This window comes from Calonectris borealis, chromosome 1, assembly GCF_964195595.1.
Source record: "Calonectris borealis chromosome 1, bCalBor7.hap1.2, whole genome shotgun sequence".
Taxonomy (NCBI): domain Eukaryota; kingdom Metazoa; phylum Chordata; class Aves; order Procellariiformes; family Procellariidae; genus Calonectris; species Calonectris borealis.
Window position 1 is genome coordinate 126332828 of NC_134312.1, and position 27918 is coordinate 126360745.

Below are 27918 nucleotides of genomic sequence, written 5' to 3' on the forward strand. Positions count from 1 at the left end.
TCTAGCTTGTTCTTGTTATACCTTTTGGCATTAAGCCTTCATTACTAATTTTGCATTAACTTACTATTTTGCAGTAAGTGGTACAAAAACTTGGTCTTTGATTCCATGTAACACTTCTGTATGCATTCAATGCACTCTTTTTATTAGTTCTGAGCGCTTCTCTGTTTGTAGGAAATTTTCCTTGATCTTCCTTTTCCCCTCTGTTGCTTATTTTTTAAAGATGTTGTCTCAGCTACTTCCTTCTTTCAGTCATGAAGAATCACTTTTGAAATTTTTTATATTTGTAAATTTTAGGCATATGTTTTAGAGACATCTTAGCTCTGTCTTTGTTGTGATTTTAGATCAAGAGACTTTGAATTATTACTCTACTATATTTTTCTCAATGTAATACTTTATAATTTGGTTATTCCTTTTCAGTAGGGGCTATGCATCGGATGACTTAAGAAAGCACCTTAGCTTTACTATATTTCTTAAGTTGTATGAAGCAAACTTTTTACTTGACAGCATTCCAGTTGCCCATTGGAATAGTGACTGTGTAGCCTGCTTGTTTCTACAAATCTGTTGTATTCAGATAAAGTGAAAGAAAATCAGCAAAGAAACATACACAGTGATAGCAAAAATTTCAAAACCTATCAAGCACTCATTAAGAGATATAAAAAAGTGGTTGCTTTTTCAAGACTACTGATGTTCTAATTCAGATGAGCTCATTTGAAGACCTGATATATAAACAGAAGTCAGAAGAGTCTGGGCTCTTCGATATGGTTGCTTATTTAACCTTCTAGAAGACCATACCTGCAAATTCAGTCTTCAGGTTAATTTAACCAGTTATTTGTGACACATGCACAGTGTCAGGCTGAGATAAGTTCACTGTGAAATTTAGTTTTGAGCTTCTAAATAGATAGAACCATCATTGCTGAATAAAAGCTAATCTAATATGCAAATAGTTGACTAACTGCTGAAGGTCCATAGTTTCCTTGCCTTCAGAAGTTGTGCCAATAGATTGTGATATGAAAGAACAGCATTTCTATTCTTGCTCTTTCCCTCCTCCAACAATTTGTAATAGGGCTAAACAGCAATTACTGTACAAAGTGCCATTATTACTAACCTCTAGAATATGTTTTAATGTCAAAAGAACTGTTATTACTTTTCTTTGAAAGGTACTATTTGTTGACTAATGCAGTTAGAGGATTAACTTTCAATTTAGATCAGGCAGATCTAAAATGATGAGCTGTAAGATTTTTAAGAATCAGAAGACATGGACTTTGTTAATTCCAGATGGTGATCAGATTGTCTTTTGCAGTAAGTAAATGCTACAAGATGCCAGGCAGTTGCCAGAGAACATGTGGTGTAATTTAGCTTTCCAAGAACATGTGGTGATATTATACACCAAAAGTTTTGCTTTTGCAAATACTCCTGTTTTGACAACTGTCTCGCAACTAAACCCAATTCAGTTATTCAGATTCAGGATCAAGTAAATGTTTCCCATAGGCATTTGTCTAACACAAATCTAGAAAATAAAACTATTTGCTTATATCTCCCCATTAAACAATAAATATCCTGACTAGGGAAGGAAACTGTACCAAAACCCTGTATTGTTCTGCCTGACTTTTCACTGTTGGAGAAATGCTTGCAGTCTCATTCATTTCCATGGATGCAGGCTCTGCTTACTGTTACATAGAAATAACATAAATGCTGCCCATTGCTTACTGTTACTACTTTTGTCTCAGAAATTGTTAGGCCAGTTGTGACCCCATGGATTATTTTCATTAAATCTTTGAATTAATTCCTAGACTAATCTTTGCTGAATATCTTATGACACTGACAAAGAAGAAAACATGCTAAGCTGAGAAACTTTTAAGCCCGGTTTACTTTATGGTATTTAAAATTAGCATGAAAAAACATTTTGCAGAAAAAAAACAACTTTCACCTATAATTCACAGGCAAGTGATTTCTGTAATCATTTTGATTTGGAGATCCTGTCTCACTTCAGAAACCATGTCTTATTGCATAAAATACTTGTCATGTTAAATAAACATCACCAATTGACTTGCTTTTCTTTTCATTGATTGTAATTGGTCATAATATTTCAATTATTCAACTGACCTATTCTTCAATATATTTTTTTAATGCATAAGAAACAAACATTTTAACAAAAGTAATGCCAAACTAAATATTATAAATATGGAATGGGATGGGTAGGAAGACTCTTCTTGTTTTTCTTTTTAAATTTTTCTATAGGAGGCATTTCTGTTTGAAAGTGTGCATTTCAAAGATGGGTCCAGCTCAGTGAAAGATAACCCTAATTATTAGTAATTACAATTTCCATTTAGTGCAAGAAAGTAAAAGTCATGCAGAAATATTTTGGAGCTTCCAATACATTGTATTATCTTTCTGTTGTAAACATCTACTTTATCTTGAAATGCAAGTATTTAAAATGTGTACTTTAAATTTTAGGTAAATATTTTTAAGTAAATATTTTGTTTCAATGCCCTAAAATAATTCTCGTAGACAGATAAAATTAGGGACTGTACTAATGAACTGAAGAATGGAAAGGACAGTTTCATTCCTTGCATAACTGACAAACTCAGGTCACTTTTGTGGAAGATAGCCAATGGGGATAATAACTTAGTGACAAATAGAAAAAAAAAAAAAATTCAAAAATTACCAGGCCATTAATCTTGTCTTTAGAAGAGAGCAAACTAATTTATTTCAGAGAGGATTAAACCTGAGGTGCAATTTATAATCTTTTTGATAGCCTAGTAACGTTGAAAGATTAATAATGCCATTCTGTATGATTCGTCTCTTGAACTTGAGCTATTTTTGTGAAAAAACTGAAGTAGTGATGACATAAGGCAACAAGAAAGCTTCAATTTGCAGTTCATTTGCAGAGAGGTGAGAAATGAATACATGAGGAGCACCACTTTGTGAAACAGAATGAGGAGCATTACAAATGAAGATTGATTGCACTTTCAAAATTCAGTAGTCGTCATTGAAGATATTAGAATAGTTTGAGTCCTGTTGTCATACATATCATCAGAAAATAAGCTAAATTAAGGAAGAAGGGAAATTCCACAAGAATTTGTCAGGTGTTCTCCCTCAGGGAGAAGTAATTTGTTTGGAGTTTTATCTGTAAGGTTTTGTTGTGTCATTACATTGTCTCTGACCTTCCTCATGATCTTTTCCAACTTTAGGCGTTGGTTTCTAACCTTGGAAAACAGTGAAAAGAAACAGTCTTTGTTACATATAAAACTACATTGAAGTTTTTACAGCTGCAGTCTTCATGTAGTTTTTCAGGTTTCTTAGAGACCCTTGGGAGAGTTGGACTGGGGAACTCTTTTTATGGCCGGTCACTGGAGTTCCTCATGTGCCTTCCCTTCTCCTTTGGAAAGTGCCCTACAAGGGCTAGTGAAGGGCTTAAAATACTGTGAAAGAGTCTGATCCTTTCCGTAAGCAAGAGCAGAGGAGGAAGTCTTTGTGCAGCAGAATTGTGAGACCCGGCTATGTCCAAAGATGGACAGCATTTGTATTGCATCTTCCTTACTCTAGAGATTACTGTCGAGAGTTTTTCCTACATGCTGTGGATTGGGCAAATGGGACTTTTCATGATTCTGTTCCAACTTGGACACCCCTGGCATTTTCGGAAACTCAGACTTTCAATCCAAAATTGGGCACCGGAAAAGTCTAATGAGTAGCTCTCATGAGAACTACTAAACTTAACATAATTCCAGTCATTGTTGGGACTATTAGCCAAATACACTGTATTGTCTCTGACATCTCTCATAGTAACTATTGACAAAAGTGTAGTAACTATTATACTTTTTTGATATTTACAGAAATACATAAACATTAAATTTTTCTACTAGATTTAATAGATCTTTTAAAATGCTCCTCTCTGTGCACTACTAAAAACAACAGAAAATATTTTTTTCATGCTTAAATATACCTTTTTTTAGGAAAATAAAAATTTGGCTATGCTTGTATGATAAAAGTCCTAAAATTCTATTGTTTGTTTTAAATTGTTACATGTACTGCTGGGAGACCCTCCTACAGTTTATTGGAACTCTCTCCAGATTCTGCTTGTGAATTGAATGTTTCTGAAAAGCTTTACAACATTGCAATTTTTTGGTTTTGTTTTTAGATAGAAGCGATGCAGTTGAGTTTCCTATAAAATTCATTCCTCAGTATGCTGGTTGCTACCGCTGTCAGATTCTTCTGAAATCCTCCTGCGATGTTCGTGTCTATGAGATTGAATGTGTAGTGAATACAGACCATGCTGAAGCAGAGCTTGAATTTCTAACTCCCGCTTACCAGGCAGTGATTCAGGATATTCCAATAGTAAGTTCACTTTACTACTAGAAACTAAACTAAGATTGAGGATTTTTAAAAACCTGACTCCAGATCAATACTGTTAAAATTTACAGTTGTAAAATGCACAAATGCATGTAAATACTGACTTGAGTATTATTACTCAAAGTCCATATTGGACATAATATAAAGCTTGTTGGGAAAAATAGTTTCTGGCAGTTCTTAGAGTAAATTATTAGTTTGATGGGCTTATTTCCAATGTTTCACTTCTGTCCTGACAATTGTTAATCTGTTATTTAATAATGTTATCACACTGAAAGTGAAAAAAACAGTTGTTTAATCTAGGGAATAAATGTAGTGTTTCTGAAAAAAAGGAGAGATGTTGAGGAGTAAAATAGAAGAACTAGATTACATACAATCTAAAAAATATGGCAAGCGTAGGCAGTATACCATATATAGTTTTATCATATCTATTTTGTATATGAAATCCTTGACACATGAGAAGTAAGACCAGGGAGTGAAGATGGAGTGTAGGTTGTGATATCGTCTCCCTCAGAAAATTATTGCTCAAAATTAGAGAACTTTTCCAATTTAAAAAAAAAAGAGATGAAAAAATGATAGGGAAGGATTCTTCAAGAGATAAAAATGGTAAAATAATTCCTGAGATTTGAACTATGGTTTGGTCTATGTACTTGATGTAACCTTTTGATATTAGAGCCACTGAAGAATACCAGTGAGTTAATTTATAGAAAAATTATTCTGAGATTTTGTAGACAAAAGAGTGGGGGCAGATTCAAACAGGGACACTTAATGTCTGGGGAAAGACCATAATGTGGATGCTCTGTGAAATACTGAAAGTAGACAAGGAACTAGTTCATTAAAAAAGAAAAAAAAAGTAAAGAAAATGAAAGGAAATCATATTATTGTGCTATCTTTTCTTACATGTACATTTTAAGATATTCATATATTATTTATCAAACATTGATTTATTGAATGTTACATAAGCTGAAAAATAGCTGTTATATAACACAGAAAGGTAAGGGTTTTTTCCACCTCCTTTAAACAGAGAGTTTCTAAACAGATTGGCTTTTTTCTTTTGATTTTTTTTTTTTTTTTCACTTCTGAGTGTTCCTAAGTATATGCTTTTAAATTTCATGCAGGAGTCATGCTTTTATAATTTTAAGTCCTGCTTGTTTTCTTAGCAAGGAAATAAAAAGTACCCCAATTGGAGCATATACTCTGTCTGTGTGTATGTGTGTGTTTGTGAGAGAGGGAATGTGTATCTCTGTTAGTCTGTCTCTTTCCATGGAATGCATGGTCTTGGTCACAAAGTCTGCTCTAAATTTTATGCCCTAAATTTGCAAAATCAAATGTTGGTGAACAAACAAATGTAAAAATGTGCAGTTGTTCCTGTCCTGTTACATCTTAAGCTTAATTTTATGATTGCACATTACTTTTTTTCACAAGGTTTCTTTCATATTCAGTATAAGAAATGTGTGTTACTCTGGTAAGGAGTTAGATACTTTAAATTTTTATATACATTCACTGTTTATATACATTCATACTGTTTGTTAATGCACAAGTTCAAGGGAGTAGAATTTAACAAATATTTTATTTTCATTTTCTAATGTTTGTGGTTGACCTTAATATCTTTCTTCAGAGGATATTTTTAGAAAATTCATGGTATGTTAGAAGGATTTGTTACAGAAGACTTTCAAAGTGACCATGTTTGTCAACTACATTTCTCCAAGTAGTTTTTGTGTTTTGTTTGAGACAATTCTGACAAGTTTTTGTTTTTGAGATTAAGAAGAAATACTTATTGGTGTAATCATCACTAGCGTGGATAAAGGAAGCATCTGATACCAATGGCACTAGAAATAATTGAAAATAAAACAACTTAAGCCCCCAAATTTTGACTGTCCTCCTCTTTTCCTTACCAAAGAACAATCATGGTGATGTTTTTCCTCTATCCCACCTTTTAAAATAGTAGATTAGCAAAAGGGGATGACCTGCCAGTTTTAAAACTGGTCAAGCTGGTTTTCAAAAGGATAATGTTGTTCCTGATGTTGTGGAGAAACAAAGCATGAGAATAAAAATAATCTTTTGATGCCTTTTTTTCCCTTTCATTTTATCTTCATCATGAGGATACCAGTTAATTTTTTTTTTCATGTTTTCTACCAGAGATGATGTAACTGTCGTTATTACATAATTGGAGACCACAGTGATGGAAGTATTTTGAAAAACTGAGGCACTATACAAATCTTAACATTCCAAACAGGCATTTGTGCTCAACTACTAGGAAATTTATCTCTTAACAACTAAGAATTAAGCATTAATCATACATATTAATCAGACCTTAGATATATGATACTGCAGGTCTTGTGCCATGCCATAATGACTACAGGTGGTGGTTCTTATTTTCTGAGGTTGAGATAGCTGAGTTTGAGAGACTTTCAAAGAAGGAAACGAGGATTGAAGTATCATCTCTATTCCCCAAAATTTGTTGTTTATCTCTGACATTTATATACAGTTTTCCATGGATAAAGACATTATGGGTCAAAGGATTACTTCCTCTTTTCATAAATCAGATCAATCTTCTCTGTTTTGACAAGGCAGGTATTAGTTCTTGAATACCAGTTTATTTTCTTTTTCAGATGAATGTTAACCTTTCTGAAGACTGGATGTTTGGTCTTCTGGTTCTTTCAAATAGTAGGAGGCTGGATAGCATCATTTTAGTGTTACTATTTTTATGCAGCCCCCAAGCATGTATTACAAAATATCTCACTTTCTACCATAATCAAACAGTCTTGTGATACATCTGGATGCAAGACAAACATGTTTCTTAAATAGGCTTTCATACTACTCAGGACAGGCATTTTTTAAAACAGATTAGTCTCTTGAAAGACCAGTTTCTGAGAACATAGAACTGTAAATACTCCTTTGGAGATGGAGTCCTTAATTTGTAAGCAAGGCTGATCCTGTAATACAGTCAGTAGCTAAATGAGGCAATATATGCTAGTACACCACATCAGCACTTCAAAGAAGTATGCTAAGATTTTCTACAGATGGAAAAGGAACAGAGTTTTGGCAAGCATTAAACAGCACCATAAAGATACTTGTAAATGTTTATCATGATATTTATAAATTCCATCTTGTCCATTAGCTGTATCATGTGCATATTCTTCTAATGAGTGTTCCTGCTGACAGCATTGCTACTGATAATATTGATACCAGTACCTCTGGCTGCCAGGCATAAGGGATTTATTATTAGCTTAATTAATTTTTAAAATACACTTTAGTATTCTCCCCAAAGGTTCTCTGAGCCAGTACTTTGGGAAAATGAGTACTGTGCTCTGATTTGATGATAACGGCAAGTAAAAGCTGAAATGCATGTTAAGAGCTTTAAATGCATTATCTAATTTACGTCTTTACTTTGATTTCAGAGTAACATGTCCAACCAGGACTGGAAACTTGAAGCAATTTTGGAAGGACAGGGTTTTTATGGCCCTCCTCTAATAAATGTGGGTCTAGGTGAAACAGCTCTGTATCGTCTTATGTTCAAGCCTATTGCTGAGTGCATAACAACGGTAAGAGGGAAATTACTTTCAACATTTGAAAAGGATGCTTCTGTCAATAAAATTTACATCAGTGTCCAAATTATGAAAGTGCTTAAGTAGTTGCTAACATTAATCATCCGCTTGAGAGTCAGAAATTGAAGGATTGCCTACTAGCTGAAGTCAAAAAACAAAGGAACTAACTTTGCAAAGCGTAAGATTAGGCATGATAGATTTCCCCACCACCCTTTATTACCTCTTCCTTTATTTGCCCTTCTATCAAACCCTCCATGTTAATGAAACAACTAGTTACTCTGTAGAGATTCTGAACTTTGATCATAAAAATGTACATTGTGTTAGTCTGAATTGAAATACATATATTAAATTGTATTTCATTACCTAAGTAACAAAGTAATACCCTTGAGTATTTCTCATTGCATGCATACATCACAAATGAATTTATGTGATGGGTACTTTGTTTCATAAAATAATTTCTGTTACAAGTTAAGCCACTGCTTAGAAGCTGCTTTTGCCATCAGAGTAATCACTATTCTGAATGCTAAAATGAAGAGCAGAGCAAAGGCTATGACACCTTTAGCAAGAAGCAGTATACTAGCTGAGAGATTTTGACTGCAGGTTGCTATTCAAATGTGTGAATTGCCAAAGGAAAAAAAAAAATGTTCTGTGAAACATTAGTAATTCTTCTACATACATTACCAACCAAATATAGTGTAGTTTAGGAATCCAGTATTATAAAACTATTAAAAGCCAAAAGCCCTGAATCCTTTGACAATAAATAATTATAAAGAACATTTTAGTTGAAGGACAGATGGAAATGATTGAGCAAAGTTATATTTCATATGAGGAATAAGGATGCATGAGAACATATTTTCTTGGATATTTGTTTTCCAGGAAGAAGCTAAGAGGTATAAAATCTAGAAGTATGAAGGCTTTTTATTGTTAAATTTCATAATTTAGAAAAATTAAAAATAAAAACTTTTGTTTCTTTAGTTTTCTTCTCTGTTTAACCGCAGTTTACTTAAGAACTAGAAAAGTCAATAGGAACACTTTCTTGTAAGCATGCTTTGTTGCCTGGATTTGAGATTAATAGACTAAAGGAGTTGGTTTGGCAGCCAAAGGGGACTTTTACAGTGCTGAAACTTTTTTTTTCTTCTTCTTTCTTTGTCGTAGGGAAGGCTTATTCTGCGAAATGATACAGCTGGCACTGAAAACATCTTTAGCCTTAAGGGAATAGGGAAGAAACCTCTGGCACAGGATTATATTGTGATAGATTGCCAAGTGAGAAAGATCACTCGAAAAATTTTATGGGTGCCCAATTATACCAAGAACAAGTTAACGTACAAGGTAAATTTTTGCAATAATGTGACAGTTATTTTTCTATCCCAGGGCTTACAAATTATGTATTACAATAGCAAATATTATTGTAATTGCAGGTATACTATTACAATTCATGTATCCATGAGAAATTCTATCTAACTATAGTTTATAGTATATGGATATGTTTGTAGTCAGGAAGTCTGTGAGATAGTGTATGATTTTACTGTATGTTCCATGGAAAAAGATTTCTTAGTATTTCAGTCTGGTTCCTAATGGGACAACACTTATACAATTGCACTCTGTTCATTTGCTAGTCTTTCCTCCCTTCTTTCTCCACTGGTTTGAAACCAGTGGCCAATTCCATCAGTTTTGAAATCAGAGAAGGGCCTTGAGAATACAGGGTTCCTAAAATCTTCAGAAAGCATTGGAATATTACAGGAAAAGGACAAAAATTTTTATCCTACTAAGGGAAAGATTGCAGCATGAGCTCACTATATCTCTGTTCCTAATGGCCTGATGGCCTGGCCAGTCAGTGCTTGCATTTCTTGGAACAAATTGTAGCAGTTAGTGTCTTTTGCCCAGCTGTTGTTTCAGGGATGTTGGAAGAAGTTGGGAATACTTTGTGTGTTTGCTGATGGGAAAGAAAATTTAAAGGAAATAACAAACTGGAGTTGTTGAAGAGCAATGGGTCACTGGGGAGATGGAGTAGGAGGTGCTGAGGGAATTGTGATTTCAGTGGAGGGAGATAAGATATAAATTCTTAGAAAACACAGTTTTGTTAGTTTCCCTTCTCAAGAAGATCTTTTTACTATTAAATATAATCATTATTATTTTTCCCTGTTTTAGTTGAATATATTTTATAACTGTATTTACACAAACATATTTTCCTATTTAAAAACACTGTTGTATTACTGTAACTGCATGATTTTCCTACTATTTAACTTGTCTGCATCTTTAATTTGAAAGTGAAAAAAGTATTTCAGTAGTATTCCTCGCCTTCCTTATCCATGTATAGGACTTCATGTCATATGCCAGCAGAAGCGGAATGTACATTAGGGCAAAAAAGATGACTTCTGCTTTTCTTTTCAGCTGCAGAGAACAACAACTTGGACCTTGCTCAACAAAAAATATCTTTGTGACTCTATTATGGCATTTAAATCTAGAGTAGAAAGCATCTAGATACTATGGCTGTATACTAGGAGGGCTGCATTTGCTAGGAGGGCTCAATCTATGAAAACAAGGCAGGACAGCATGCTCTAAAAATTGTCATCATATTTAAATATATATTTTTGAACTGAGGGATTTGGGTGTTGGGGTTTTTTTTGTAGCTTTTCTTTTGGGGGGGAAGGAGGGAAAAGGGAAGAATGTAGATTCTAGAAGATAAAATCTGACTAGTTAACTAGTTAACATTGTGAAATGAGTGATCTTTTGTTCCTAGCCTTGGTACCAGTAGCACTAAATGCCACTTTACTCAAAATTACAGGTATTGGTAGACAGTGGCTTCACCTTATTTTATAAAGAGAGATCATGTATGTGTCAGCAGCACTCTTCTATTGGTTTGATGGGAATTCATGGCAATGTTAAATCCTTCCTTAAACTCTTGCTAGTCTCCAATTTTTCATTATTACAGGAGGATTTACATTTAATAAACTTTGTACATCATAAAAAGGCCCAGCTTCATGCTCCTATTTTTTGACTTATTATTACACCCCCTGAACAAAGTAGGAAATGTATTTTTTGGGCATCTCCAGCTTTGACACTTTTCTTTTCACAGTCTTACCTTTTTAGCTGTGAATGCATTTAGATTTCTAATACATTTGTACTTTTATCTCTGAAAGAAGTGAATGTTTTTGAAAGTTGACAACAGAACTATTTCCTCTGCTTTCCCATTTTGTGTGAACTCAATATTTTTTGTGAAATGAAAGTGTGTCCTTGTTTTGGCTGGAATAGAGTTAATTTTCTTCCTAGTAACTGGTATAGTGCTGTGTTTTGGATTTAGTACGAGAGTAGTGTTGATAACACACTGATGTTTTAGCTGTTGCTAAGTAATGTTTACACTAGTCAAGGACTTTTCAGCTTCCCATGCTTTGCTGGGTGCAAAGAAGCTGGGAGGGAGCATAGTCAGGACAGCTAACCCAGCTGGCCAATGGGGTATTCCATACCATATGACGTCATGCTCAGTATATACACATAAACTGGGAATTGGTTGGGGAGGGGCCATCACTGCTTGGGGATGGGCTGGGCATCGGTCAGTGAGTGGTGAGCAATTGCATTGTGCATCACTCATTTTATATATTCTACCATTATGATGATGATGATGATGATGATTATTATTTTCCCTTCCTTTTCTGTTCTATTAAACTGTCTTTATCTCAATCCACAAATTTTACTTTCTTCCCGATTCTCTTCCCCATCCCACTGGGGGGTGGGGAGTGAGCGAGCGGCTGTGTGGTGTTTGGCTGCCTGCCAGGTTAAACCACAACAGAGAGAGACACTGAAATATCAAACTTCAAAATGAATGCATTAAAATTATTCATTGTATGTCTTTTTCAGCAACATTGCGTTAAATGGATTTATGACAGTTGTGACTGTTCCAGGGTGAGCTGGGTCTGATTGAACTTTGACTTCCTTGAAGGTGTTCTCTGGGTACCGAAATCTGGTTTTCGCGTGGGTTTTTTCTTCTGCTTGGTTGGTTTTGTGGTGGTTTGTTTTGTTGTAGGGTTTTTTGCCTCTGTGAAGTACTGATTGTCAGTCCAACCATGTGTGCTCTTTTTGCTCTGGGGCTTTTGAGAGAGAAGTAGTAAGGCCAGCTATTTCATGCTTGTATGCATGTAATAAATTAATCGGTGTGAATAATGTATTTTCTCTATGCTAGTTTTTTACCCAGAAGCTGCTGCAGAACAGTTATTGAAGCAAGGTGGGCTGGAATTGTTGGAAAAGGCATGATTACAAAACCTATCAGTGTCTGGAAACTGCCTCAACAAAACAAAGAATATTAATCGCTTCCAGCACTCTCCAGCAGATGTCACATAGTGTCTTGTGCTGTTGTAGTGAGTGAAGATCATTTGCTCGCTTTTAATTCCCAAAGGGTTAGTCTGTAAATTAGGATTTAATCAGTAAATACAGAACATGATCACCATTGTCTGTAGTTATTAAGAGAAAGGGGAAAACCTCCTCTAAGAGGGAACTGTGACCAACAACTTTATTAGAAATGCAAAATAAACTTTATTTACTCAGAAGTGAATAGCACAAAGGGCAACAGGAAAAAGAAGTGATACTAATTTTGTTGTTGTTGTTGTTTTTCATTCCATGCTGCCTGATTACTGTAATTTCTGGATAGCCGGTTGTGAAGCAGAGCACAACAGACTGTGATTTTGTCTTTGTCAGTGTTTCCCTTGGGGGCAATTGCTGACAGCCCAATAACTCCTCCTCCTTTTTAATCCAGCATCTTTGAAATTTTACCATATTGTCCTTTAGCCAAGTTGATGATTAGGTAGAGGAAATCTTGTCAGCTTTGGTGGAAACAGAACAAAGATAATCCAAAAAGTAATAGTTTTAGAAATGTTTTTGATGGGATCATTTGTAATTTTGTTGGCTGGTGAACATCATCTTTATTGAATTGGTTGGTTGTTTTGCCCCATACATCCTCTGCAGATGGAGTGTATCCACTATACAAGGTAACTTTTCATAGATAAACTGGGACATACATGACATTTTTAAGAAACATAAGTATTTCATTTGCTGAAGTAATAAAGCTCAGCCTATATCAAGAATGGTATAAGATGTGCCAGTAGCTGATGAGCATAATAATTTACAGGCATGTCCGTAAACAATTTACTGCACAATGAATACTTAGCAATAAGTAATTTAGCTGAATTAATACTTCGGTAATTTTGCCTTTGAGGTGTAAATTTAGCTTCACTATTCCATTTTAATAACTGAATATATTAAACTATAAACTTAATAAAAACTTATTTCATTAAAAAATTAATTACATTATATATATGCTACCCTCAGTAGCATATATTCTCAGTATTCACTGTATATATCTAACAGCATCAACCAAAATAAGGGTACTACTGCAAAAGTGACTATTGGAAATGAAAGTTAAGTTTGGGAGCAGGAAGAGGGAAATAATTCTTTCCTTTCCTCTATTAAGAAAGCCATCTTCCCTCTGAATAAAGCTTTTCCCATTTCAAACATATATAGAGTGCTCATGTCTGGAGCAGCAATAATTTTTGTATGTGTGGTTTGCTTGTCTGTGCAACCACTGATATGTATCAAGAGAGTTGGGGCGGGAAGAAGTGCTTTTGGAATTCAGTGGAGATCATGTGCTTGACTCCATCAGTCTACCTTTAAAAATGCTAAACAAAACACTTTCCATGATTGGAAAGACAATTTCCATAAATTCCTTGAAAAACGTGAATGTTTTGTGAACTATTTTCTACTGATTGATGTGTAAACCTTAGGGAAATACTGCCACTGTGCTCTTCATTATAACAAATAGTCTTTCTCATTATTAACTTACCCCTGGATCTGAAAAAAACGTTACAACAAAATTCATAAAGAATTTGTGCACATATAATGTCAGCCAGAGAGCACATCCTTCTCTGATGCTGAATTAATACAAGGTTAGTGACTGCAATGTAAGTGGATTTTAGTGGCTGTAAAATTAGATTCAAATCATCCTACAACAGTAGGAAGTGTAAAGTATTTCTATAAAATTCAATCTGTCAGTCTCATGACAAAATTTTTTATGCCATTTTCTTTTGATTTTTATATAAAACTCTGCTGGATATAACTAATTGTCTAGTGTGTTGATGGTTTCTCCTAACAACACCTTTGATAGTAACTTTAGCTATAAAGGTGCCTAATACTTTCAAGGCTTGGTTTTGCAGTAAAAATATAAGACTGTGTAACTGTTTTTCTCAGTGCTGTTCAAAATAGAAGTCATTAAAGTAAACTCTCTAGAGGAATCTCAAGGCTTAGTTAAATGACCTTTCAGGTATTAGGTTATACAAATGGTTAGTAATTTCCAAAAATATTGCAGAATAAATACATAATCAAAAACTATGAAATACCCTGTTCTTTAATGCATTCCTGTCTCTATCCTCTATATATCCATTTTAGATCTTTATAATGTCAATGAAAGAATTACATGACGGTTGGGTGTTTGTAACAAATATCTCAAAATAATAAAATTATATACTGTAAACCTTTAATGAGGGCCTTCCCTGTTCAGGCTAAGTCTTGTTTGGTAATTTATGTGAGATTTCCTGAGAATAAATTCCATGCAACTCTAGTAACCTGATTGCTGAAGGTCCTATACCCTCATCAAGTTTGTATTCTTTAACCACAAGCAAATCTGTGTATTCCATAATCCTTCTAATTTTATCTGTCCTTCCAATTTCAATCCTTTTGGCTTCCACATTGCCTACCAGAACTTCTGTAACAGGCTTCAGTACAGAAAAAGCGTTCTTCATAGCAATAATGAATGGTACAAAGGTCTACAGAATGTAAGAATAACTGTGGTAGCTGGCAGGGTTTTTTTGTGATTACTTAGTTATGAAATTGTTTGATCAAGTAAAGGTGTAGTAAGATCTTAGGTTCTGATTTGTTTCTTGAGATAGGTTAGTGGTCTCGACAGGTGGCCTGGCTGGGTTACGAATCTGGATTATGTAACACTCTTCATTATGTAGAAGTCCAGATTGCAGCTGAACAGGCAGGAATTTTTGGAGGAATATACTCAGTGCAACACAAAGTTGTTTTATTTCAGTGTTTTAATATGCTGGTGGCAAAATAAAAGTGATTGCAAGAAATAAATTATTTCCTAATAACTCAGGAACTTGCAAGGTATGCATTAAAAGGAAGATGAGGGAAAGTAATGGGGGCTTCTTTTGAGACATCTGTCATTCTTGACAGTGTTGAAAAAAATCTGGTTATCAGATTGATCAATCACTCTCACAGATCCAGTTCTGGCCTAGTGTCAAGAAGCATTGACTTTTTAATAAGTAGAGCCTGTCAGTACTGTTAAACAGACCTGAGAAACAATTGAACATATTACTGTCTAACTTTGTTATACAAAGAGATAGTGGAATTTAAGTATATTTCATTAAGTTCTGTACGTCCACTTACCACTTTGGCTTGAAGTGTCAGCTGACATTTTAGAAGTTATGCTTATTTGGTTATTCAATTCTGGAAAAAAATTTTTTTTTTACTATAATTTTGAAATTGGCTTTCCATTCCTATTAATCTTAAAGACCCATATTACAGTTCTGCAGATTGAGTTTTCAAATGTGACTGATAAATTAGATTAAAATTATACTATTTTACAAATCTGCTGCATTTATACTTTCTGGCTGTGTGTAAATAATGACTTGAGGTATAAGAAAATGGAGAATACTATCATTTAAAAATTAAATTCTTGGAGATGGATTGATTCGAGCAAATTTTCTGCAGAGTCACGTTGATAACTTTAATAATAATTTACATTTTGGTTTCATTGTGATATTGTACAATTCTTATTTTCTGAGCGATAGTGAAAGGACGTAACATATGTTGTGTGGGTTTGGGAAAATTTGTGTTTACTGAGAGCCAGAATTTCTTCACTGAATTAATTGTAGTAATTGCATGATAAATATTACGGCAACTTGAGCAGCTTTGCTGTTTCTTAATTATGTCACACATTGTCTTTCTAACAAAACCTATGCAAATAAAGAATCTAATTTTGTTATGAATTTGAAAGACTGATAATGGTATGTGGATGCAGGCTTTAATAGAGAAATTTTATCGGAAGTTCTGTTCCATTTCAGCTTATTGTGTCAGTTCTTCATTAGATTTTTTTGAAAATGTGAGTAGTACCAAAGTATTTTATTAGTTATCAACACAGTTTTACATTGCAAAACAATAGAATTAACTTTATTTTCTTGTGAGATCTTAAGAAGAAGTACTGAAAGACAATTTATTTTAATAAATTTTTTCTTGTATTTTCTTAATTAAATTGCATGGTGTGATGGAGCTTGGGCTTATACAACCTTATAAAGTACTTAATAAAATTAAACATTTAAAAAATTATATATTAATTATTTACTATTATTTGTTACATTATTTACTGATTTATGTGAATTTTTATTAACGAAGAATTATTCTTTCAAAATGTCTGTATATATTTGTAAATGGCTATAATTCATACATAAACTATGGGAAGAATAAATTCATATTTTTTGAAGATGATAGACATGCTAGGAAATAGGGATAAACATCAAAGTGGGAGTTTTTCTTTTCCTAGCTCACTTATACAGTTAAAAAGTATTTCACCCATTAAGGCCCCTAATGGTTATGCCCAGGAATGTTAGAAAGATGTTTAAGAATGGAAAAACTACCAGTAGGAAAGTTTTTACAAGACAGCGTTAATATTGATATGATTTTTTTTTTTTGGCAATAGGATGCTGACAAAGATTGTAGATGAGAGTCAGCTATGTTACATAGTTTCCAGGTGCTTTAAATTGATCAGTATCTTGAGAAACTGCAGTTATTCAGGCCTGATAATAAATTCTGTGTGCGTGTATGTGTAGATCCATCTACAATGGGATGGGGGAGAGAATCAGAAGGGTAAAAGTGAGAAAACTCGTGGGTTGTAATCTCTTTTTTAGTACTAATTGCTTTACAGCATAAATAGTATTCATGAAACTACATGTATAACTAGAAAAAATGTTAAATACAGTACTGCTGATAGATGTTTCACTTCTGAATTCATTGGGTAGTTTATAATTTCAGATGTGCAAGTTTTTGTATTTTAATTTCCTATTTTGTGTTTTGTGTAAACAGAGATAGAAAGGATTCCACCTCTTTGGCTTGGCTTGCATAACTTAAAACAGTCCTCTTACAATCTTCCTAACACCTTAAAGAACTAAGGAAAGCTGTTTGTGTCCTTACTGGGGAGGATGGAAGGAGGATAGTGTGCGCTGTAGTTTACCTTGCAGTCTCAGTTCTCTGATCATTTAGACTTGGGGCATTTTGAAGCATACCATGGCTGTCTTTCTACCCTCGAAGGGAAAACTGCATGAAATGGCAATGTGCATTCAGATTTCACCTTGGCATGCAACTGTGAAGCTGTACGTAGGATGTGCATATGGATGAGGACAATAGGATACACCTTCTCATGAGAACTTTAGGAAGAATTTGGGAAATGTGATTGCAGAAGGCAGACTGACAGGAAAAAATCTATTTAGAATTTTAAAATTCTGGGATTGGGCTGTGTAGCACATTAGAAGCATGTATATTTATGGAGTAGTGTGATTATAACTGAATTAGTAGAAACTTTGTTAAACCAAAAGGCAACTTTGCTTCCTGTTAGCAGGAAGAATCGTAGAATCATAGAATACCAGGTTGGAAGGGACCTCAAGGATCATCTGGTCCAACCTTTCTTGGCAAAAGCATGGTCTAAACAAGATGGCCTAGCACTCTGTCCAGCCAAATCTTCAAAGTGTCCAATGTTGGGGAATCCACCACTTCCCTGGAGAGATTATTCCAATGGCTGATCATTCTCATTGTGAAAAATTGTCCTCTTGTGTCCAGTCGGAATCTCCCCAGGAGTAACTTGTACCCATTACCCCTTGGCTCTTCCATGTGATTCCTTGTAAAAAGGGAGTCTCCACCTTCTTTGTAGCCACCCTTTAACTACTGGAACATGGTGATAAGGTCTCCCCTAAGCCTCCTTTTCTCAAGGCTGAACAAACCCAGTTCTCTCAGCCTTTCCTCATATGGCAGGCTTCCCAGTCCTTTGGTCATCTTGGTGGCCCTTCTATGGACCCTCTCCAACCTGTCCACATCTTTTTTGCGTAGCGGAGACCAAAACTGAACATGGTATTCCAGGTGTGGCCTGACAAGCTCTGAGTAGAGCGGGAGAGTGACTTCTTTATCTCTGCTGGTGATGCCCTTGTTGATGCAACCCGGCACGCTGCTGGCTTTCTTTGCCGCAGCAGCACACTGTTCATTCATATTGAGCTTGTTGTCCACCAGGTACCCCAGGTCCCTTTCCACAGAAGATGAAATTTTAGACACGAGGAGGGAAAAGAATGGAACTCTCAGATGGAAAAAGAGTTGTTTTTTTTTTTAAGTCCAATTACTGTTAAGATATGGTGGGAACAGTGGAGAACCCATGGAAAGAAAGAAGAATTAGAGGTGCATAAAGAGCTAAATCAATTGACAAATGTTAGCAAACATTGCAAGTAGCATTAAATGATTTCCAGAGTTTGAGAGGTGAAAAGATTAAATAGATCAAATGAATGAATGACAAATTATGAAGAGAGAGTTCATGCACACAGATAAGAAGTTAACTAGAGCTATCTCAAGGTAACAAGTCTACCTCTTTTTTTCAAAAGGATTCCATTCTCTATAAATTAGTGATGAAGTAATTTACTACCAAGGAAGCAGTGGAGATGCACAACTATTTACACTGAAAAACTGCATAATTTTTCATGGGAAAATACTATGCATTTAGAAAGCTAACGTCTGTAAACTAGCTTCTGGTATCTGGTACCTAACTTCTAGAAGTTTTCATGAAAATGGGGAATTTAAAACAGCCAAGTTAAATGCTTTACTGTAGTCAAGCATAATTTTTTAATTTTTCAAAATATGTACTTCAATTATTTTAGAGTAGTCAGAAGAGAAATCAGAAATCTGCAGATCTATCATTTCAGCATGATTTCTGCAGAATGTAAGTAAAGATGAATCTTTGCTTTCATTAAGGATTAGAGTGGCGATGGAAGAAAAAAACACCTTAAAAGTAAACTGAGCTTTTAAATTAATATAAACGGTACCATTTTTATACCTGTCATATATGCACATAATACTTAACAAAAATTTGCGCACAAGCTCATGCATATGATTCTAGATTGTGAAAAACAAGGTTATTTCTAGCCCTGGGAAGTCTTTTGAACAACAACAAAGAGATTCAGAGGATTTATATGGTTAAATTCATACTATGAAAGAACAACCCCTTCAGTGCCTTTGGAAGCTTTCATAAATAGGGATAAAAGAGATGGCAAGGTTCTGAGCTGCTGGTTGCTTTCTTTTAGACACTTCTTACCTTGAAATCCACAGTTTTAGACAGTCATCTGGGTTCTCTGTCTAACTGGAGAAAGTGGGCACCCAGCAACAGAACTCAGCAAAAGGAATGGAGAATGATATAACCAGGCCAGTAGTAATATAGTAAGACATATTTTCTCTATGGGTGTTGTTCTGGTTTCGGCTGGGATAGAGTTAATTTTCTTCCTAGTAGTTGGTATAGTGCTGTGTTTTGGATTTAGTAGAAGAAGAATGTTGATAACACACTGATGTTTTAGTTGTTGCTAAGTACCCTGCTAGTCAAGGACTTTTCAGCTTCCAATGCTTTGCCAGGTGCACAAGAAGCTGGGAGGGAGCATAGTCAGGACAGCTAACCCAACTGGCCAATGGGGTATTCCATACCATATGACGTCATGGTTATGACGTTTAACCTCAGTTGCTGCTGGGGTTAAACTACGACAGTCCTTTTGGTATCCACCCCTTACTCCATACCATTTACATCATTCTTAGGTCCCACACTATGGATAAGCCCATGACAGGGGAGGTACACCCCTGGAGGGATTGCAGCCATGGGTAAGGCCATACTGGAGCAGGTTTACTTCTGAAGGGACTGTGGCTGTGGGTAAGGTTACGCTGGATCCGGTGCACCTCGAAGCGTCTGTGGCTGTGGATAAGTCTATGCCGCAGCATGTATACCCCTGGAGAGACTGTGGCTTATAGATAAGGTGCCACTTGGAGCAGGTATAACCCTAAGGGATGCAGTCTGCAGATAAGTCCAAGCTGGAGCAGGGGCAAGGGAAGGAGTTCATTGCAATGTTAAACCCTATGGTCTGGTCCAAATGGACCAGGGGTGGAGATTGTAATGGAAATACTTTTAAATTGTTGTAACCTATGATTTGAGTTGCATGTTGTAGGAATTACTGTAGCAGGAACCACCTGAACCAGTGGAGGACAAGCCTTACAAGAAGCAGTGCAAGTGCAGCAGTGACCCAACCTGAGCTGGCTTTGGTGTCCAGTAACTCCATGCAACACACCACCTCTCCTGTCCTGAGTGACCACCGTAACAGATGGAACCCTAAGTCATGGACTAAATGAATGCAGTGGACATTTTGTGGACATTTATGGACATTTTACAGACATTTTACAGGGGTGGTCCATAGACTAAGGGAATGATATCTGTGTATTATATCAAAGGATGGGAAGGGGGATGGTGAGTAATGAGAATGTATTGCATAGTGTGGGACCTAAGCATGATGTAAATGGTATGGAATAAGGGGTGGATACCAAAAGGACTGTCATAGTTTAGCCCCAGCAGCAACTGAGCACCACACAGCCGCTCACTCACTCCCCCCACAAAGGGATGGGGAGAGAATCAGAAGGGTAAAAGTGAGAAAACTCGTGGGTTGAGATAAAGACAGTTTAATAGGGAAAGCAAAAGCCACGCAGGCAAGCAAAGCAAAACAAGGAATTCATTCACTGCTTCCCATCGGCAGGCAGGGGTTCAGCCATCTCCAGGAAAGCAGGGCTCCATCACGTGTAATGGTTACCTGGGAAGACAAATGCCATCACTCCGAACGTCCCCCCCTTCCTTCTTCTTCCCCCAGCTTTATATGCTAAGCATGACGTCATATGGTATGGAATACCCCATTGGCCAGTTGGGTTAGCTGTCCTGACTATGCTTCCTCCCAGCTTCTTGTGCACCTGGCAAAGCATTGGAAGCTGAAAAGTCCTTGACTAGCAGGGTACTTAGCAACAACTAAAACAGCGGTGAGTTATCAACATTCTTTTCCTACTAAATCCAAAACACAGCACTATACCAACTACTATGAAGAAAATTAACTCTATCCCAGCCAAAACCAGGACAATGTTTAGTTAATTTTTTCAGTCTGAGCAGATTAGGGCCAACGGGTTTGTTCCAAGATCTGCAGGTCTGGCCAGTGCCCTAAACTCTTAGTTATTTGGTAAAAAAGTGTTGGTATTAGTGCCTTTCTGGTCTTATAGATGGGATCAGCATGAATCAGACTTCAGATATGCATGGAAAATTGCCTAATTTGGGAACACTGATGGATTTCAGTCATAAAGTATGCATGGCAAGACTATCCACTGTCAAGGAAAAAACATTTCGGTCTCTCCCCAGGAGTGAAAATATTAGCTTCCTTTATAGGGGTAGGTTACAGCTCAGTGGAGAAAATAAAGGTATACCTTTCAGAAGTAGGTGCCCCATTTTTTATTTTTTTTTAAATCTAGCCAAATTTGACAACCACCAGCAATTTCTGGTGGTTCTGACCAGTAAGAAATTCATAAGGTGTAGTGACAAGAAGATATGATTGCCTGTCCATTGCCCGTCTCTCTTCCCATCCCTATTAAACAAAAAAATGACAAAAGAAAGAAGAACCCTCCTCAAGAGACAGTGTAGGATAATATGTATATATATTTGTACATGTGTGCTTGTGTTCGTATACTTCATGCAAGGAGAAAATGGACTTACTTGATTAACATTTAGTAGAAATATAATACTAGAAGGGACCACAAGAATCAGCAGGTCTCCACCCCTCAGAATTACATGTAGTGATGTAGTTGTAAATATCTAGTTTAGATAGACTCACAGAACATTTAATTTACATGACTTCTACACCATGAAAGACACAATCTTTCTTAGCTCTACCACAAAATATGGGACCTGCAAAAATAGATGACAACTGTAATGTGTTTCTGGAAAAGTGTGGGAAAGTTTGACATCAACAGTGTCTTTGAACACTGAAACAGCAGTGCATTTGTTATGTTATGATGATCCTAGGAAGTGAACCATATCCATCACTAAGAAAAGAACAAAGCAAAAAACCCAGCAATCTTATCAATCTGATGTAGGGGAGGGAAAGGAGAATTCCTTCTTGTCTCTTGATATGGGCACCTGGATTCAGACACTGAAACAGTGGCCATGTATGTACTATCATTACTTCATTGCTTATACTCAACTTTTTCCTGTTTGGTTATACAGTCACTTCCTTGAGGTTAACAACATCATTTTAAAATCATATAACTTCTGTTAATTCACTACTCTATTTGGAAAGGTATCCAAAACTTCTCTTGAATGTTGGAAAATCATCAAACTTCCAGTCCATATTTATTCATCAGCAATCCATATCTGCTTCATGTTTATAGTCAACTATACCAGTAGTGTTCCTTTTACTTCGATATTTTTTCATAGAAACTAGTCTGGTATGTCCAGTCTTTGACAGAAACTGTATTATGCTACTTTCCTGCATTTTATCCAGTTTAAATTAATCACATTTATCCTACTTTTGCATCTGCTCCGTGTTACTTTTTCCTTAAAAAAATTATCATTTTTATTAATCTTGTTTCTATCCCTAATTATTTGCTGTCATTTCTGTTATCCTATCCGTATTTTTACGTACTTAGCCTTTACTTTTGTATACATTATTAACTTCATTGTAAACTGAAATGGAGTAGTCCATAAATGTAGGATCATGCCTAATTTGTTGTTTATCTTACATGAAGTGAAACTTCCCTATCCTCAGTGTGTAGCAGCCCCTTTTTTCCTATGTTATTTTTTTGTTAATAGTCAGATTTTTTTTTTTCCATTTTTTTTTCCAAGTGCCTGTTCAACAAATCTTTCCATCATTCTCTTTTTGGCCTGTTTTTTCCTTGACAATTAGTCTCTTTTCCTGTTCTTTTTGGTTGTTGGACTTCTAATATCCAGCTTGAAATGCAGATTTACTGGGGAAGAGGAAGATTGTTGCCTTACAGTTTTTTTTCTCTGTTACTTGGAATAGAAGTTCCAAATTGTACTAGCATTTGAACAAAGGATTATATTAACATAAGGACCCCAGAGAGGACAAACATTATAGGCAATGATTGGCTGTAATAGGAGACAAGATGATCTTAGAACTGTTTATTTCTACAGAAAATATGAACAAAACTTATTTACTAAAAAGTAACTTCGGAGAGGAAGAAAATGATCCGTGCATCTAATGCTTTTACTGTTGCAAAAGAGATCTTTGTAGAATCCAAGTTTCCACTTGGATGCTTGACAGGCTAGCTGTAGTCATTAATGAAATGAATAAACGAACTGGAAAAAAAAATAATCAAGCCTTTCTGACTTGACTTGTGATTTCTCTCAAAATTCACCTCAACAACACAGAGACAATTATATTATTTAATGTAATAAGAAATTACAGCATGCTACAGTACTACATGAGAACATGAAAATATTTTTTAAAAAGACTCCACGCCTCTGTGGAAAATCGTCACCTGTAGTCAGATGTCCACTGCAGAAATTGCAGCGTCAATTTAAAATACCATCCCTCAGCAGCAGTTTGCTCCACCCTGTGGCAGAGGTGACAGAAAAGAGGGTGTGAGCAGAACCAGTCCACCTGCTGGCTTTCTGCACAACCAGTGACTTAAGCAGATAATCATCAGCTGTGGTTGGTAATGTCTCAGACTTGAATGTCTCTTCCATGAGCAGCTGATCATAGAGTCTGTCTGTAGCAAACTTATACAAGCGACAAAGAAATGAACTGCAACTGAAAAATACTCTCAACCTATATTCCTGCAATCAGCTTTATAGTTTACAAAATCTAAAATCCAGCATGAAAGTTGTATTGGTCTTTTCATTGTTCAAATAGTTGCTACGTATGCCATCGCATAAGTGTCATTTACAAAATACGACATATCAAAAAAGCATGGTTTACTATCACTTGAGGTATTGCAATTGATGTTAAAACAACACCTCAGATTTTGATTTGCTCTGTCTAGTCAGATGATCACTACTGTTAAACCTCATTGTTACACTTCTAAAGAAAATGTAAAATATGTAAAATATTAAGGACCTGATTGTGCAACTATGCATGTGTAAGTAGTTCCATGATCTAAGTGAGGTACTTTTACTCGCGTTGAGTAATGACTTCAAAATTTGTGGTTGATATGACCCATATATGCCAGCACTACTCTTACACTATGTATTCTTTTCATGTGCACAAATGTTAGGACTTACCAATAGCATACTTTGTATCATACTCTACTTTTCAAAGCAAGTAGAATGGATATTGTGTCTACAGTGTTCTTGCAACAGTAACTTGCTTTTGATGATTTTTCCTCATTGTGAATTCTCTTCACCAGGTATCTTCAGATCTTTCAATGGTCGGTGGTGCACCTGTTATTACTGTAGAACCAGATGACACAGTCGCTTATACTTTGAGTGTATCTCCGTGGAGACGAGGAATCTTCCAAGGTACAATGTAGAACCCAAGTATATAAAATCCCTATAAATTAGCAGATTAAATCTCTTTACATTTAATGCTTACATTTCTGTTCAACATAACCTTTCTTCTGGAAGTAAGGCTATAATTACTGGTTTTTAAGCTGGCTCATATTTTTATTTGTAAAGGTATATTATTGCTAAAAATGTGGTCATGTCCTTCAAAAATGCCAGCATACGACCAACTTTATGCATTTAATTGGTCCCATAAAAATTGACTCAATAGGAATTAATGATTTTGAATTATCACCAAGTTCTTGGGTCTAAATTTAATTTTCCAAAACCTGTTGAATAGCTGTAGTTATCTTAGCCCTACTAGAACCAAAGATTTAAAGGCAGAGACCAGAATTTGATTCTTTCCCTTGATTAAAGTTCAATTTGTTGACCCCAAGGCAAGAGTACATACATAGAATGTAGTGATCCCGATTCCGCCTTTGAGATGTGTAGAGGCTAGGAATATCTAAAATTAATTACGAATAATTTGCATCAGTCCATGTTTATACTGGTATTCTTATGATACAATAGCAAGAGTTTTCCTTGTTTTAACTAACATCAGCATGTCATATTTAATGTTTTGTCCTGAAAATAATTTTTTAACAATTCAAATTTCATAATTTTCAAATGCTTAGTAATAATTATACAATTCTGTGGTGCTCATTCTTTACCTCAGAACTTGAAAAGCATGATTGTGAGAATGAGGCTGTACAATCAGTCTTCTTCTTCCTTGTAGAGTAGCTATTGTACTAACTCTCAGCAGAGCGAAGTACAAGAGTGTGTTTGGGAGGGAATTATGGGAACAGAAGAGACCATCTTAAAGTAACTGAATAGCACTCAGGAAACCTAGATTTGAACAATTTCTTAAACAAAAGGATTCCTGATATTGAATAAATATCTTAATCCAAATGCTTAGTGTACAGTTTTGATTTTGTGGGTTCCTAACTCCAAACACTTGATTCTGCTGCCGCCTTAGACAATTGAGATTAATGACAGCTGTTTTCTCAATATTAAAAAGCTATTAAGTCTTGTCGCTGAGGATGCCAAACTAGTTTGCTCTTTTAGCTATTTTGATTTTAGTATCTGATGTAAGTAATAATGCCATCTCAATTCACAGGTAATTTGTGAAAAGAAATTAATACTCATAACAAAGCTTGGCCTAGTGCCACAGGAAGACTTCAGTGCCTTCTTGCTAAATCTGTAGCCCTGAGACAAATTTCACTTTCTCTGAATAGGAGTCAGATTTCAATGAAATTTGTGACCATCAAAAATGCTCACCAGGAAATATTGAGGATGTACTATATTTTAACTTATGCCTTTTTTTCAGGCTTTAAAGATTTAGGAATATTATCTTCTGGCATAGAAAATCCCCAATCCTTTTATACATAGTGAAAGATTCAGTAGAAGAGGTTCCAAGGGACCTATCATACAGCAAATTAATACCAGGTGGTAAAAGCCATGCCTTCAAAGGGACAGAGACGGCATGTTCGCATCGACATCTCCTATGTTCTGTCATTCACCTAACTTCTATTACAATGGTTTCCATTATGTTTGGAAGTATTATATGTTCACTGAGTGAGAAAAAGAGAGAACAGTCAGTCTCTCTAACCTGACAGAAAAGTTATTGGTTCAAAGGCTGGGAAGACACGAACGCTCTTTTTTTCAGAAAACAGTTCATTTATTTTATGCTGTAAAATAACTTGATAGAAGGCTGAAATTATCCTTTGAAAACAGGCAGGGCACAGTTCTCTGCCATCCCCCCCTGGCTCAGTGCTTGCTTTAATCACTACCTTAGGAAATCACGGTTCATTCTTTCTCCGGAGCAGGGACAGTTTCGGTTATGTCACAGAAATTTGTGCATGCTCTCTAATCATTCAGCTGCTGTAGGAGGGAGAGGGGTGGAGGGAAGAAAGGGCACTGTCACAGGTTTGAAAGGCAGCTGCTGATTTTTCTGTCTGATGTTAGGTGTGATATAAACCTAAGTACCAGGTGTCCTATCTAAGGTAACATCAGTTAAGAAGTGCTTACTTTGTGGCTTCAGGGAGAACAGAAGTCAGTCTGCTTCATACTGTGCAAGGCTGAGAAGTCGTATTTGTTCCCCAAAGCAGAATTTTCAGCTCCTGGAAAACTTTAATGACAAAGCTGAGATATATATGCATTTCTGACACTTTTAGGATTTTTCAGCAGCCAGCCTGAAGCTCGAGGATCACAGATTAGATGTAGGTGATTCAAGTGGGAATTCATTAGGACGCAGGAATCTTAGTTCTTTTTAGGTTCAAGATACTACACGTAAAGGATAATTTAAACACCCAAAAAGAAAGGTACTCTTTAATCAGTTTGGTGAATTTGTTTAGAGGGAAGTAAATAATCCATGGGGCAAATATGTTGAATGGTTGGTAATAAAAAGCAGTGCTCACAAGCTATCCACAGAGTGAGTAAATTTTCTCCTGTGGGGAAAAAAGAACAACTATTTAAGGTACTTAGTTGAAGACTCTGTCATAGTGCTGATGGATGATTTCAAGTTTAGAACTCCCTAACTTGTAAGCATAAAACTTTGTAACCTTGGTATTCTAGTGCTGGTTTTGTCATATTAAAATAAATTCTCATAAAAGCACTTTTACCATATAAATTGTTGTACTGAGGAAATGGTTTACATTTTTCCTTTACATTCAAAAGTCTTTTTCGTTGCAACATTATATAGAGGCAAAATTATACTTCTTTTGCTTTTCTTCCGGCTATTTTACAATTGCTAAGCTAAAAATGGGCCCAGTTCTTTTCAAAAGTCCATTTGGAGGCATTCCAATAGAGGGCTAGTATTATATGCTTCAGCTGCTTTGTAGCTGTATGACAGCTTTAACTTAGAAATAATAGCTAATAAACATCTCACACAAGGTTCTGGCACCAGATAAAATTCTTCAGCAATCTGTTTTCTAAGTAATAGAACAATTTCCTTTAGGTCTAATAAAGCATCTTCTACATATTACTTTATCTTTTACCAAACTCTTATTTCTGCCTTCTGCAGAATAGACCAGAATTTTTCCCAGAACAGACCAAAGCTCATAATACTTGAATATTTCTTGTGCAAAAAATACACACCTGTTATAGTCAGTGTCCTTTTATCCATAAAAATTTACTAGCTTTTGGAAAGGAGCTTTCTAATTTTATGAATCACCTTTCATTTATTTTTTAAGTATATCTGTACTTAATAGGCAGCACTTTTCCATTCTACTTGGAGTTTTTTTTTTTTGAAGCTTACATTGAGGAAAAAGGGCAGTATGTTACAGGCCAGGGCCTGTCAGATAGAGCTGTAGGACAATTTTAATGAGATGGTGAAGATCATGCCAATACATTCTGGTTTGTAAACGAGTTGATTAAACTTTT

The 27918-nt window shown here is 35.6% G+C and overlaps 1 protein-coding gene across 1 annotated transcript in view; it reads left to right on the forward strand.

The window, feature by feature from the left end:
* CFAP47 (cilia and flagella associated protein 47) overlaps positions 1–27918 on the forward strand; it is a 363705-nt gene that overhangs the window by 168011 nt on the left and 167776 nt on the right. Inside the window, exons 46-49 of the mRNA XM_075174429.1 lie at positions 4139–4335; positions 7749–7892; positions 9051–9224; positions 24405–24516. Coding sequence (XP_075030530.1) covers positions 4139–4335; positions 7749–7892; positions 9051–9224; positions 24405–24516 — 627 coding nt within the window. The remainder of the gene's footprint in view (positions 1–4138; positions 4336–7748; positions 7893–9050; positions 9225–24404; positions 24517–27918) is intronic.